The sequence below is a fragment of the Diachasma alloeum genome, unplaced genomic scaffold (assembly GCF_001412515.2).
Source record: "Diachasma alloeum isolate Michigan unplaced genomic scaffold, Dall2.0 Dall_scaffold_00362, whole genome shotgun sequence".
Taxonomy (NCBI): domain Eukaryota; kingdom Metazoa; phylum Arthropoda; class Insecta; order Hymenoptera; family Braconidae; genus Diachasma; species Diachasma alloeum.
The window spans coordinates 737,626-751,446 of NW_021680501.1; the positions used below are offsets into that span (position 1 = coordinate 737,626).

At 36.9% G+C, this 13,821-nt stretch overlaps 2 protein-coding genes across 2 annotated transcripts in view; both read right to left on the bottom strand.

Moving 5' to 3' along the window:
* Positions 1-10,126, bottom strand: part of LOC107041312 (ecdysone-induced protein 78C) — a 45,290-nt gene extending 35,164 nt beyond the window's left edge. The window contains exons 1-2 of the mRNA XM_015261803.1: positions 10,019-10,126; positions 6,809-6,888 (exon numbers count right to left, since the gene is read on the bottom strand). Of these exons, the coding sequence (XP_015117289.1) occupies positions 6,809-6,888; positions 10,019-10,107 (169 nt within the window). The 5' untranslated portion in view covers positions 10,108-10,126. The remainder of the gene's footprint in view (positions 1-6,808; positions 6,889-10,018) is intronic.
* Positions 10,127-10,197: 71 nt separating this feature from the next.
* On the bottom strand, positions 10,198-13,795 carry LOC107041313 (probable deoxyhypusine synthase). The gene is made up of 7 exons (XM_015261804.1): positions 13,635-13,795; positions 12,323-12,597; positions 12,044-12,262; positions 11,687-11,879; positions 11,501-11,604; positions 10,651-10,776; positions 10,198-10,584 (listed from the first exon to the last, which is right to left on the bottom strand). Exons 1-7 carry the CDS (start codon positions 13,738-13,740, stop codon positions 10,498-10,500), a joined length of 1,110 nt encoding a protein of 369 aa, XP_015117290.1. The 5' UTR covers positions 13,741-13,795; the 3' UTR covers positions 10,198-10,497.
* Between the last annotated feature and the right edge of the window lie 26 nt (positions 13,796-13,821).

Below are 13,821 nucleotides of genomic sequence, written 5' to 3' on the forward strand. Positions count from 1 at the left end.
TTGATTAATTGGAGGGTTGAGAGAAGGGAGGGGTAGTTTGGGAATTTTTATCAGCCCCGCGAATTTATTTATTTCAGTGAATTCCGGGCGATTTGGGCATTGGGACGTGTGGTTTTTGCACTGAGAGAAATTTCAATGGTAATTTCAACTACAAGGGAATTGTCAAAAAAAATAATAGTTACGGTAACAGTAAACATTGTAGATTCAACTATTGGATTAAAGTGAAAATTACATCATAATGTGGATGACATTATTTGGGGTAGTAAATCGAACGATGAAACCTAGTTTAATCTGCAAAGTTTATTGTTACTGTAAATATAATTTCTTTGACAATTCCCTTGTTGTTAAAATTACTATTGAAATTTCTCTCAGTGTGGGATTGTTAGAAATTTATTGGGGTTTGCCGGCGAATTTTATTAGGCGTTTGTTAGTCCTGAGAGTTTGCTTTATTCTGGTCTCGAGTTGATTAACGTGAGAATACTGTCCGCCAGTTGTTTATAATTACCGGTATTGGTGAATTTTGGGGGTTTGGTTTGTTAATGAACAAAGAGATAAATGCACTCTTTATCGAGTGATATTAATAAATAATGAATAGAGATGTTAATGTCATGTTTGTGGATTAATTTTTTATATCTCTATAATTTATAATACTGTAGAAGTTCTAGAAATTACGTTCTTAAATTTATTATTATATATTTCTATACCAGAATATTTTTTCTTGCTTCAAAAAATTAAAATCAGCCTCAGGAATTTATTTATTTCAGTGAATTCCGGTCGATTTGAGCATTAGGACGTGTGGTTTTTGGGATTATTAGAAATTTATTGGGGTTTGCCGGCGAATTTTATTAGGCGTTTGTTAGTCCTGAGAGTTTGCTTTATTCTGGTCTCGAGTTGATTAACGTGAGAATACTGTCCGCCAGTTGTTTATAATTACCGGTATTGGTGAATTTTGGGGGTTTGGCTTGTTAATGAACAAAGAGATAAATGCACTCTTTATCGAGTGATATTGATAAATAATGAATATAAATGTTGATATCATGTTTCTGGATTAATCTTTGATATCTCCATGATTTATTACTATATTTAAATCTATTGTTATATATTTCTATTTCAGAATATTTCTTCTTGCTTCAAAAAAGTAAGTTTCTTGTCGTTAATAAATTTTCCCCTTTTTTCTCTCTGCGTAATGCCTCATACCACACGTAGACAATTATTGAAAAAATGAATTACCAACCCGTAATTCAATTTCAACAAGTAGTTGTTGAATTTCAACGACTACTTGTTAAAATTTATTTAGTTTTGACGAACTTGACTGAATTATAGGTTCAAGCTGATTGCTTTTTACAGACAACCCGTTAAGCATTTTTGCCCGAAACTTCCCGTGACCCATTAAAAAAAATTCTACGAACGTTTATCGAAAATTTAGCAAATGTCTGTCAAATGAAACTGAAAAATTGTTCATCAATTTTTTAGGTAATTTTTAATGATTGATTGAACTCCGGTCAATTTGGCCACTAGGACATCCACTTTATCAGAGAATACAGTCCGTTACACGTTCATAATTATCACAGCAATAATCAATCAGTAATAAATAATAACAAAACAATAATAAACAATAACAAATCCATTGATGGAATCTTAATATTTTCAACCTCCAACATGTCTTTATTCTGAAAAAAATGTTTTTCTCTCCCAACAAATAATCGTTTCTCCCGAAGAATTCAATCCGTCAGAAACATCGAATGCCTCGAGTGAAAGCAATGGGGGATGAAAAGGCTCTTTCCCCCAGTGTAAAACCTTCTCCCGCTGTTTAACAATTTTTATATTTGTTACCTATGTCTCTATATGTGTTCTTGTGCGTGACTAAGTTTGATGGTGGCTTGGCCACAGTAAAGGAGATGCGCGCATACAACTTTGCACAGAGTAATGAACCTGGAAAACCGGTTACATATCCTATGCCCCCTTCCTCTCCTCCCCCCACTCCCTCCCTCTCTCGCCCCCTCCACCATTCCTCTTTCAATCCCGTGCATATAACTTTCGCGTATCGATGTATACTTACGGTATTATATGACCAAACTCTCGGTTGCGTATGGAAGAAATAAATTTAATACAGCAGTGATTAAATTGATAGTAATTAAATGGCTATCGGTTATTCGATTTTTAAAAACAATTTTCCGATTACTTCAGCGAGATTAGCCGTTATTTTGTTGGATAATGCGGAGGGAAATTGGAGGTACAATTGCTTCCGAATGGAAGCATTGTAATCGTGCTGTTTTCACATTCTCTAATTTTGATTGGAAATTATGTAGAATGGTCTGAAATGTAAAAATACGAAGTTTGGGCTCCATGTCTGTATGTGAAGACCTCTGAAAACTGAAAGAATAGTGGGGTAAAATAATTCAAAAAAATCTGAAATTTTGCACGATTATACGTCTTCCTAAGGACTAACTCTGTGCACGATTTACGTAAAAATACGAAGTTTGGCGACAATGTCTGTCGGTGTCAATGTCCATCGCCACCTTTCTGGTGGTCAATTTTTAGAAAATTGAGTAATTAATTGGCTAAACTTATTCCAAAAAATCTGAAATTTCGTCAGATTATAGACCTCAACAAGGACTAACTCTGTGCAAAAGTTCAGCCCGATCGATCAAATAGTTTTTGAGAAAAAGCTATTCGTTTTTGAATCGTTTTTCGCTAATATCTTCGAAGCTAGTCAACCGATTTCAATTTTTGTTTTCAAAATATTCGTTTCGATGCATACTATCCGAATCAATCGAAACATATGTACCCGTTCATACAAAGTTATCGAGATATTTCGGTTTTTCTGTTTTTTCATAAAAATCCTTGTAAGCACTCTAGCTTGTACAAAAATTGAGATATCAACTTGTTTTTTTTTTGCTATAGAGATCCGTGAGATTTTTTAAAGTCGAATCGTTGAGTCAGGAAGTATTTCAGATTTTTGAGAATATATTTTGAGGATTGATTGATTCCACTTCTTTCTTACAAAAACATTGCCATTAACTTAAATTCAATCCATTAGAAAACTAAACTGAACTTAGTTTATGTCTTAAGACCTTTTAAAACTAGGGAGCAGGAGCATAATGAGGGTCCTTACAAGGATAATACAAAATAATAAAATAAAATAAAATAATAAAATAAAATAAAGTAGAAAGTAGAAATAGAAAAAAAAATTCAAAAAAAAAATATCTTTCAAAATGAAATATTATATGTATTTTGAGGAATCTTGAGGATTTTCTGATATACTTAAGTTTGGAGTGAAATGAAAATAATCTTGATTCATTTAGTCACCATTAATTACAAAAATATTCGAAATTAAACAAAAAACATTTTTTTTCAGTGAAAACAATGAACATTTGTTCAATTTAATATTCATTTTTTTCTCCATTAATACAGTGCTTCATCGGTTTTTGTGGGATCGAAAAACGATAATGAATATTAAAAAAAAAAAGAGGTAATCGATGTGCATTACAGGGGGATAATCCTCCTTTTGTCAATGCCGTAATGAGGAAAATGTTCATTAGTTAATGGAACTAATATTTCCGGTGGATTTCTCGGGAAGTATTAGTTCTCCGGAAGTATTAGTTCTAGGGACAGCGAAATTTTTGTCAGAAACTTTTTTGTAGACATTTTCAAGAGCTACGAAAAAGATCGAAATGACAATTTTTCTACTTTCAGTAGTTTCCGAGATATTTGGAAAAAACGAGAAGCCAATTATTGTAATTTGGAGGATAAATCAATTCCACTCAAGCGTGACTTTTTCTAAAATATCTGTGAACCTCGGAGAATACCAAAATTTTCGTTCATAACTTTTTTCCAGCTCTTGAAATTCTCCATAGAAATGATCTTATCAAAAATTTCGCTTCCTTCCTTCGATTCCGAGATATCCAGCAAAAGCCAGTCTCAGATAAATTGTTTTTCATTAAAAAAAATATCCAAAAGTACAGTCGATTCTTCATTTAAATTTAAATCAATTTTTTTTGTTAATAAAAATAACAAATTTTCCCTTACGTGCCCTATCCACCCCGCCTGACCGACACTGAATTTTCCCCTTAAGGATATCCAAGCATCAAATTTGTCAATTAAATTGCGTGAGAAGCAGTTTAAGCGTCATTCAAATGCATTTTGCAAATAATTTTTTTTTTAAATTCGTTGTTTATAAATAAATAATTGAAATTGTTTGAACTTTCGGAAACATCTTTTAGTCATGAAATCGATTTCCGCTAAAATTATTTTTATAGTGAAAAATTGATTGTTTATAAATTATTCACAAAAAATGTTCGTAATTTTAAAAAATTGCAATTTTTCAATTATTTCATCAATCTTTCTCCAAAACTAAACACTCTAATTTTTTTTTCAAATTTTGAAATTCTTTTTCGTCACAAGGCCCGGTAAACCGCGATTTAGGGGCCTTCTGACGAAAAATTCCATTCATCACAAGGTCCACAAAGTATTTTCTGACGAATGCGGCTTTATTGGCCGAGCCGAAGGCGAGGCCTATAATCACATTAGTCAGAAAATACTTTGTGGACCTTGTAATGAAAATAACTATTTGTGATACCTGCCTCAAAAGTGCACTTTTCGAAACGGTTTCGTGTGCGTAAAGCGATTGTTTTTCGCACGGCGTGCGTAAAGTGAATTCCCGTGCGTAAAGCTTCTTTTTCATCACGCTGTGTGTAAAGTGACATTTTACGCACGCTCCGCGTGCGCAAAACCCCACTTCCCACACATTATGCTGAAAAATAGGATTCGATACTCGCGGGAAAAGTGTTTTTAGACTCGTGGGATTATATCACTCGCCTTCGGCCCGTGCCATAAACCTCCCACGAGTCCAAAAACAGTTTTCCGCAATCGTATCGAAATACACTATTTTTTAATAACAAAATCATCGTAAAAATGTCCGGAAACTTGGGGTCAAAAGAGCTCAAAAGAAAGCTCCGATATTCGACTGCAGAAGTAGAAGAGCTTTTCGCTGGCGACAAAATAGCCACTTGGATAATCTTGAAAAAATTAATCCGCCCAAAAATTCCCAATAGAAAACTAAAGATTCCCAGCAATTAGGTAGATTAATTGCCTCTACTATAATACGAGTGGAGTGGATCCTCTCGACCAGGGGTGTAAAAACGAGCGAGAGGAAGGGCTTGATGTCACCCTTCCCCCTTGGCTCAAAGCAGTGCCTTGACACAGATCACGAGAGGCTCTCCTCGCTCTCCCACCATCTCGTTTTCATGGAAAAACAAAAATGGCGGAATTCAATTACAGNGGGGGGGGGGGGGGGGGGGGGGGGGGGGGGGGGGGGGGGGGGGGGGGGGGGGGGGGGGGGGGGGGGGGGGGGGGATTGTGGAGGGGATGACAACGAGTCGAGGTACGGTGGAAGAAGTAAATGAGGAAGAGGAAAAGAAAAATTACAATGAAAAAAAGGAGGGAATGGAGATGAAGAAGCCGGAGGCTGTGGATCCTCTCTGGGATAAGAAGAAAACATAATAGGGTGGGGCGCGCTTTTGCTGCCGCGCGCTTTTCAATCGATCCAACGCTAGGTGACTATACCAGCTGGGTGGCTCATCCTACTCAACGGCTATACAGAGGTTCTCAGTTACAATGGAAATGAATTCTCAGGTTTTATCTTCTATTGGATTTTCCGGAATTTTTTATTTGAATTATTTCGATATTTCGGGGCCAGAGGAGTTTTTTTAATATAGAATAGACGTGTGCAATCATGAGGGATCTGTATTTTCTTCTATTCTTTCGTGGGACTGATGACGGCCATTTTGATTTTGTGACATCAAAATGGCCGTTTGACGTGAAATTAGCGCCGCACTTGAACCGTTTGTAAATTGTGATTGTTCTCCTATTATTTTTCAGCCTCGAATATTTCTTCTCCAAAAAGATGATTCTCTCGTCGTTAATAAATCGTCTCCTCGAAAATTCAAGCACTCAACCTCGGGTTTTATTTAGGATTGGATTTTTCGGAATTTTTTATGTGAATTATTTTGATGTTTCGGGGGCGGAGAAGGTTTTTAAAGTATAGACGTATAGACGTATGCAAGGGATACATCATGAGGAATTTTTATTTTCTTCTATTCTTTCGTGGGACTGATGGCGGCCATTTTGATTTTGTGACATCAAAATGGCCGTTTGACGTGAAGTTAGCGCCGCACTTGAACCGTTTGTAAATTGTGATTGTTGTTCTATATTTTTCAGCCTCGAATATTTCTTCTCCAAAAAGATGATTCTCTCGTCGTTAATAAATCGTCTCCTCGAAAATTCAAGCACTCAACCTCGGGTTTTATTTAGGATTGGATTTTTCGGAATTTTTTATGTGAATTATTTTGATGTTTCGGGGGGCGGAGAAGGTTTTTAAAGTATAGACGTATAGACGTATGCAAGGGATACATCATGAGGAATTTTTATGTCCTTCTATTCTTTCGTGGGACTGATGACGGGCATTTTGATTTGGTGATATCAAAATGGCCGTTTGACGTGAAGTTAGCGCCGCACTTGAACCGTTTGTAAATTGTGATTGTTCTCCTATTATTTTTCAGCCTCGAATATTTCTTCTTCTTTAAAAAGATTATTCTCTTGTCGTTCGCAAAAAGCAACAGAAATGCGGCCATCTTGATTTTGGTGATAACAAAATGGCGGTCTGTTTTTTGTGTGAAAAACCTTGTTCCCTTGCATACTTTCTCTCATATTCTAGAGGTCGAACGGAATTCTTAACATTTCATGCACGTACACGACGCTGGGGAACTACCCAATTTTGTTTAAATAATTTCAATTTTTCGTTACTCACCGTTGTTGCGGAGAATCGAGCCAGGGCTATTGGCCTCCAGGGGACTACTCGGCTCCTCAGTACTTGGCTCTCTTTTCACACTAGGAAGAACAAAAAAAAAGCATATTAAGTAGTGACCGCACACAATTAACAAATCGTTTTCCATCTTTCGTTACATCTCATACTATCTCGATAATGAGTGATCGTGAGACGAAATATCATAAGACATTTTTCACTGAAAATTTTCTCCTCAACCCAAAATATCTTCTGACATTTCCCCCTAAAACCACTTGTTTTCAAGATAAACGCAAAATTAATAGCCCAAAAATATCGAATTTCCTTCCTAAAAAATTTTCACGAAAGAGAAAATAAAATTAAATGAAAGATTGTAATTAATATCGAATACAAGGGATTAAGTGTCCTTCGAGTGGTATCCCACCCCGTCGAAGAAAAGAATTTGACCTACTTTTCTCGCGAGCGAGAGGCGTCAAGGTTAGGGGGAAAAATAGTAGAAAAAATCCCCTCATCGTTTTTTCCTCATTCCCTTTTCCGTAAACACCCCGGGGGAAATATTGCATTTGCAAAGTTCCATCAATGGATGATAAATCGTTTTCAGATGAGGGGAGGAGAAATTCAGGGGCTGAATGTAGACGGAGGGGGAGGGGGAATTAATGCCACCGAGTGACGATAAAATCCACCCGAACACTATCCGACACTTCTACATATTTCATTTACTACGAGAACTATTTTAATGACTATTGGAGATGGATAAAAAAAAATGCTGGGATGAATCTGGGTCAGATGGCTTTTCTTGACGTGTCGAAATTATTGTTTCAGGGGACAGATCGAAGGGAAAACCTCCCACCGAAACCTTTCTCGCTGCGCGATCAATGTTTCATCGGTTTTTGTGGAACGATCGAAAACGATAATGACTATAAAAAAAAATGGAAGGATCGATGTCCATTACAGGGGGATAATCCTCAATCTGTCAATGTCGTAATGAGGAAAATGTTCATTAGTTCAAGGAACTGACATTTTCGCTGGATATCTCCGAGAATAAAGGAGATAGTTAAATTTTTGCCAATAACTTTTTTACAGAGAATTTCAAGAGCTACAAAAAAGATCTTATCCATAACTCTGCTATCTCCAATAGTTTCGGAGATATTTGGAGAAAACGAAAACCCAATTCTCGCAATTCAGAGAAGAACTCACTTCAATTTACCTTTGAGTTTTTCCAAAATATCTCTGAATCTATCGGAGATGTAAAAATTTTCGTCTGAACCTTTTTCGCAGCTCTTAAAATTCCCTGCAGAAATGATCTTAACGAAAAGTTCATTTTCTCCCTCAGATTCCGAGATATTCAGCGAAAATCAGATTCAGATTAATTTACTTCCACAGAAAAATTGATCTGACAGCACAATCGATTCAATTCCTCACCCCCTAGATCTCCGTCAAGCATATCGAGTGGCAGATTCGTGACGACTATTCATAGCCATCCTATTTCGTCCTCCACAAGCCCGAGCTGCTTCAATCCCCCATCCTTTTTACACTAATAAGACGAGTCTCATTGCATCCGTCACTCCTCCTCATCTCCCCTCAATAATCGCCTCGGAGATGACGTACCCCCTCTCCAATCACTCATCAGGTCATCCCAAAAATATACCCCTCTCCTCGCCCCCCCCCTCCCCAAATAACTGGAAATACGTGATATCTAAAAACAATCAAATCCGATAAAACCGGAAATAGACTCTAGGATGAGCCCGTCTTTTACAATCCATTCCCCGTTTTTTTATTCGTCTCAGATCGATCTTTCCAGATGAAAAATTCAATCCATCAGTTTCATTACTGCGTTTTTTCAAGAATGGGCTCTTTCAAGTGCTAGATATTTAATTATCCGAAGGATAAACGAAATAAAAACTGCAGCACAAAGTGTGGACAGAATGTCTACTGCCTAAAATATTCAAAATATACCGACGATTGTGGTTCACAATGAAATAATTGAGCACTTGATAATTGCGAGATGGGAATCGTGATCGAAATTTCGGGCATTAAAATTTCTATGAATTGTTGACGAGGAGTTAATTACCTCGATTGTCCCTGTAGCACTTCCTCCCCATCATTAACACAATTAATAATATGAAAAATGGCATAAACCGAGTTAATTAACTCGATTGTCCCTTCATCGCTTCATCCACATCATCAAAAGCATAAATAATATAAAATTTGGAGTATAGTTCAGTGGTAGAGCATTCGACTGCGTCGAAAAATAATAATAAATCGAGCTAATTATCTCGATTGTCCTTCCATCACTGTTCCCACATTATCAAAACCATAAATAATATAAAATTTGGAGTATAGTTCAGTGGTAGAGCATTCGACTGCGTCGAAAAATAATAATAAATCGAGCTAATTATCTCGATTGTCCTTCCATCACTGTTCCCACATTATCAAAACCATAAATAATATAAAATTTGGAGTATAGTTCAGTGGTAGAGCATTCGACTGCGTCGAAAAAAAATAATAAATCGAGCTAATTATCTCGATTATCCCTTCATCACTTCATGGACACCGTAGAAATAATAAATAACATCAGATAAGATTGGGAGTATAGCTCAGTGGTAGAACATTCGCCTGTATCGACTGAAATTTCATGTTTTTGAGAATTCTGAGAATCTTCATACATTAAATTGCAGATTGTATCTGTTTATCACTTCCCCCAGGCCATCGAAATCATAAATAATATGAAATTTGGAGTATAGCTCAATTGTAGAAAATTTGACTGCGTCGAAAAAAACAATAAATCGAGCTAATTATCTCGATTGTCCCTTCATCACTTCGTGAGCATTATCAAAACCATAAATAATATAAAATTGGGAGTATAGTTCAGTGGTAGAGCATTCGACTGCGTCGAAAAAAAATAATAAATCGAGCTAATTATCTCGATTGTCCCTTCATCACTTCATCGACACCATCAAAATCATAAATAACATCAGATAAGATTGGGAGTATAGCTCAGTGGTAGAACATTCGCCTGCATCGACTGAAACTTCATGTCTTCATGTCTGATAATTCTCCGATATCTTCATACATTAAATTGCAGATTGTATCTGTTTATCACTTCCCCCAGGCCATCAAAATCATAAATAATATGAAATTTGGAGTATAGCTCAGCTGTAGAAGATTCGCCTGCATCGAATTGAAATTTGGTTCTCTTCATGCATTAAATTGTACCTGATGAAAGTTGAATCGGCAGCAGGACTCGAGGGTCTCGGTGACGAGCTAGCAGTGGATGCTGTATTATTCTCCTCGACGTCCATCATTTTTCATTCCACCACTCACTGATCAGTAATCGAAAAAAAATATATATATATATTTCACAGCAGAATGAGGAATCAAAGATAATCGAGGAGTTAAGGATCAATGATTATTTTATTCACGACGGTACGGGTGGGGGAATGGATTGATAATTCACACACACGCCCGTCCGCGTGCGCGGGCTCACGGGAAACAACTGACAAACGATATTTCTTGTACTGTAGTGGATGCCTATCAACCCCTATTGCAACCCTGTTCTGTATCTCTCACCTGTTCCATTGGGGGTGCAGGTGGAGCGCAGGCGCCAGGGCCCCTGAAACGTTCCAATGGGATTGCATCTGGTGATTTTTTTTTTCTCGGAGATCGGGGATTTTTCGGGTAATTGTCTCTTTTAATTAGGGGTTTGGGGCTTTTTCGTGGAATCGTCGGGCGAAGGTCTCCCCCACGAGGAGGGGGAAGACTAGGGAGGCCTCTGCGTAAATCTGGAAAGAGAGATTATGGGTTAGTTTGTTGGAGTTTGGTTGGGGATTTGGCGGTGGGGGCTTTACTTTTACTGGAGTTGCGTCCTTTCGAATTTTTCCCCAGGAGACTGCCTCGTCGGGGCGGGCTCCACTGTCACTGCCGTCGAACTCGGAGGCTGTGTTCAGGAAGACCGAGAAGTTGGCACCGTTCCTCTGGAAGAATTGGGACTGTTTGAGTTTGGGATCCGTCAGCAATTTACAGGACTTGTCGACTTTGACTGCGACTTTGATTGTTTATTCGATATTTCGAGTTCATTAACGTAACGTTAAATTGGGGGAATAAAAATTTGAAAAAATCGTCTATATTCTGCGTTATCTAAATAGCATTTTGCAGAGAATTATCATTTTGTAAATATTCGTTGTTTATGAGTAAATAATTGAAATTGTTTAAACTTTCGGAAACCTTATTTTTTGGGGTATGAATAAATTTATTGCGATTCCGGACAAATGATTTTTATGGTGGAAAATTGATTGTTCATAAATTATTTTTAAAAAATGCTCGTGATTTTCAAACATTGCGATTTTTAAATTATATTATCAAACTTCCTCCAAAAATAAACATTCTATTTTTTTTCTGATTTTTTAAATGTTTTCTAACAGTTCAAATTTGAGTAATAAAATCATTGTAAAAGGTTCGAGAAAAAATACCCAAAGTACATAGACATCCTTAAATTAATTTATTTCTATCCCAGAATATATTTTCTTGCTTCAAAAAATTATTTTTCTTGTCTTTAATAATTTTCAGGCAAAACAATTAATAAAGAATTCTGTTTCTGATGAATATATGCATTTTACGCAGAAATATCCTCCAAAGACTAGCAATAAAGGAAGATTACCTCATTTCAAATGTAAATTATCAAGAAGATTGATATCCTACCATCAAGTTAGCATTGCAAATGTGATGCTTGATCAAGCCACCCCCAATTATAATCATTCCAGTCTTCACAGCCTTCACAGCCATCGTATTCAATCTCCTCAAGTCTGAAATAAACCAAAGCAACTTGAGAAATTGCCCTCATAATAAAACTCGTTATTCCACCAATTTGACGACTCAATGACATGCCTGATAGAATATCAACGATCAGTCCAGGATTTTTGAACGAATGGAAATACATCATGTCCCCAAGACTGCCATCAGTCAAAGCAGGACTGAACACTGGAATTTTATTCTTCGCTGCCCAGTAGTAAATAGACTCTGGATTGTCTATCTCTTCTCCGAGACGTCGGATTATCTTCGAGGGAGACCAGACAGTTCCCTGAAAAAATTCTTGTTCCATTATCCCTGAGTCATTAATTCTGATGATTAATCATGGATTATCGTTAAATAAAAATTACTATTCATTATTATTGGTAATGAATAAAAATAGTGAAAAACTGAGAATTTTGTGATTTTTATCGTGAAAATGAGAACGTGAAGTACCTTTTCCTTCTGCTCCTGCAGCATGGCATCTAGTTTAGGCATCAGCCAGTCCTCGAAGAGGCAATAATTACTGTTAGGCACCAGGAGATTCCCAATTCTGTTTATCCCTTGATCCCTCAGTTGCTTCCCATCCAATTCGAATTTACCGAGGTACGTGGGCCCCAGGCACTTTATCAAATCCTCCTCAACACCTCCAGCAGTTGCCACGATGCAATCTACCTTCAATTCAACAAATAACAATGAAGAAGAGTCTTTTTTTAATTTTTTCCTGTGAGTTACCATTTTGTGTTGAATGAGGAACCGAATGGACTCCCTGACTCCGCAAGACGCCATGTTGGAGGTGTACCCCAGGAAGATGGTGCAGGAGCTCTTCCTCCTGATGAACTCGTCCTCCTCGTAATCGTCTTCCTGGCCCTCCCCCAGGGGCTTCCCTCTCTCATCCAACATTTTGTTGATTTCCTCGACTGCGAGGCCAAAATTCGTGGCTTGGAAGCCAGAGTACTTGTACGTCTCGAGTAGTTCGTGGTAATTGATGCCCCGGTTGAAGTCATAGCCTGAAGAATGGACAAGATTCATTCGAGTCGACTCAGGGTTTTCACAGATCTCTCACGCCCTTCATTAATTTTCAATTTTTTCAAATTTGAGTTTTTATTAACGTCAAATCATTTGAAATAATTCCAGATGTTGATAATTGTAATATTTGGAGATGAAATATCTTCGTAAATAAATAAATTCAACGAAAAAGATAATTTCTTGGAGGAAGTAATTTTTTTTCTTCGTGCAAGCTGCTCTTGTGGAGCAGAAGCTCAAGATTTTGAACATGTCTTATGAACTACTAAATAAATTATCAAAAACCAACTGCAAATAAATAAATTACCAAACCCTACACTTCGAAAAAAATCGCAGATGCGACTGACAATAAACAGGGGAGGTCGGGGTAAAACGGACACTTTTGACTTTGTTTAAAATGTTAATGAGGGGTTGAAATGTTGATAAAATTTGATAATTTTTTTTTCAATACAAAGAACAATTCTTTCCCTTTGAGACAAGCCTAAACTGAGCTCAATTGATCAATTTGTTTCTGAGTTGTGAATAATTTTAAAAAAGTCTAAAGTGTCCATTTTACTCCACACTCCCCTACATAAATTAATTCACTACGTATTTTCTATCGGTTTATTACCTCCTGTACCATGTTTTGATTGTTCTTAGGGGGTCATTATGCCCCAGGACATGAATAAAAAGCTTATAAATAAATAAATAATCGAAGAAATATGTAGGCGAGGGTGGGGTAAAATGGACACTATAGACTTTTTTTTAATTAGCCTGAGTTTAGGCTCGTCACAAAGGAAAATTAATAATATAATTGTTCTTTGTATTAAAAAACAATTATCAAATTTTATCAACATTTCAACCCCTCATTAACATTTTAAAAAAGTCAAGTATCCGATTTACCCCAACCTCCCCCAAATATTAAAAAAATTGTAATTTACAAAGTTGGGTGTATGGGAAAAACAAGTAACATCCAACACTTTGAATAAATAATATTAAAAAACCCACAAATGACAGAAAACCCCTCGAGGCCTCAATTTACCTCTGACCCTTGGAGTGTCCTGCGGCAGGGGATGGCTCTCCACCAGAACAGCAGTTTTGGAGCACTCGGGGATCTCCTGACTCTTATTTTCGTGTTCTCCACTCATTGTTGACCCGAGTGCAACAAGAAAAACTGTCTGACAAGCCGCAAGCACGTGGGAATGCCCCCATCAGGTTATGTTTTCATC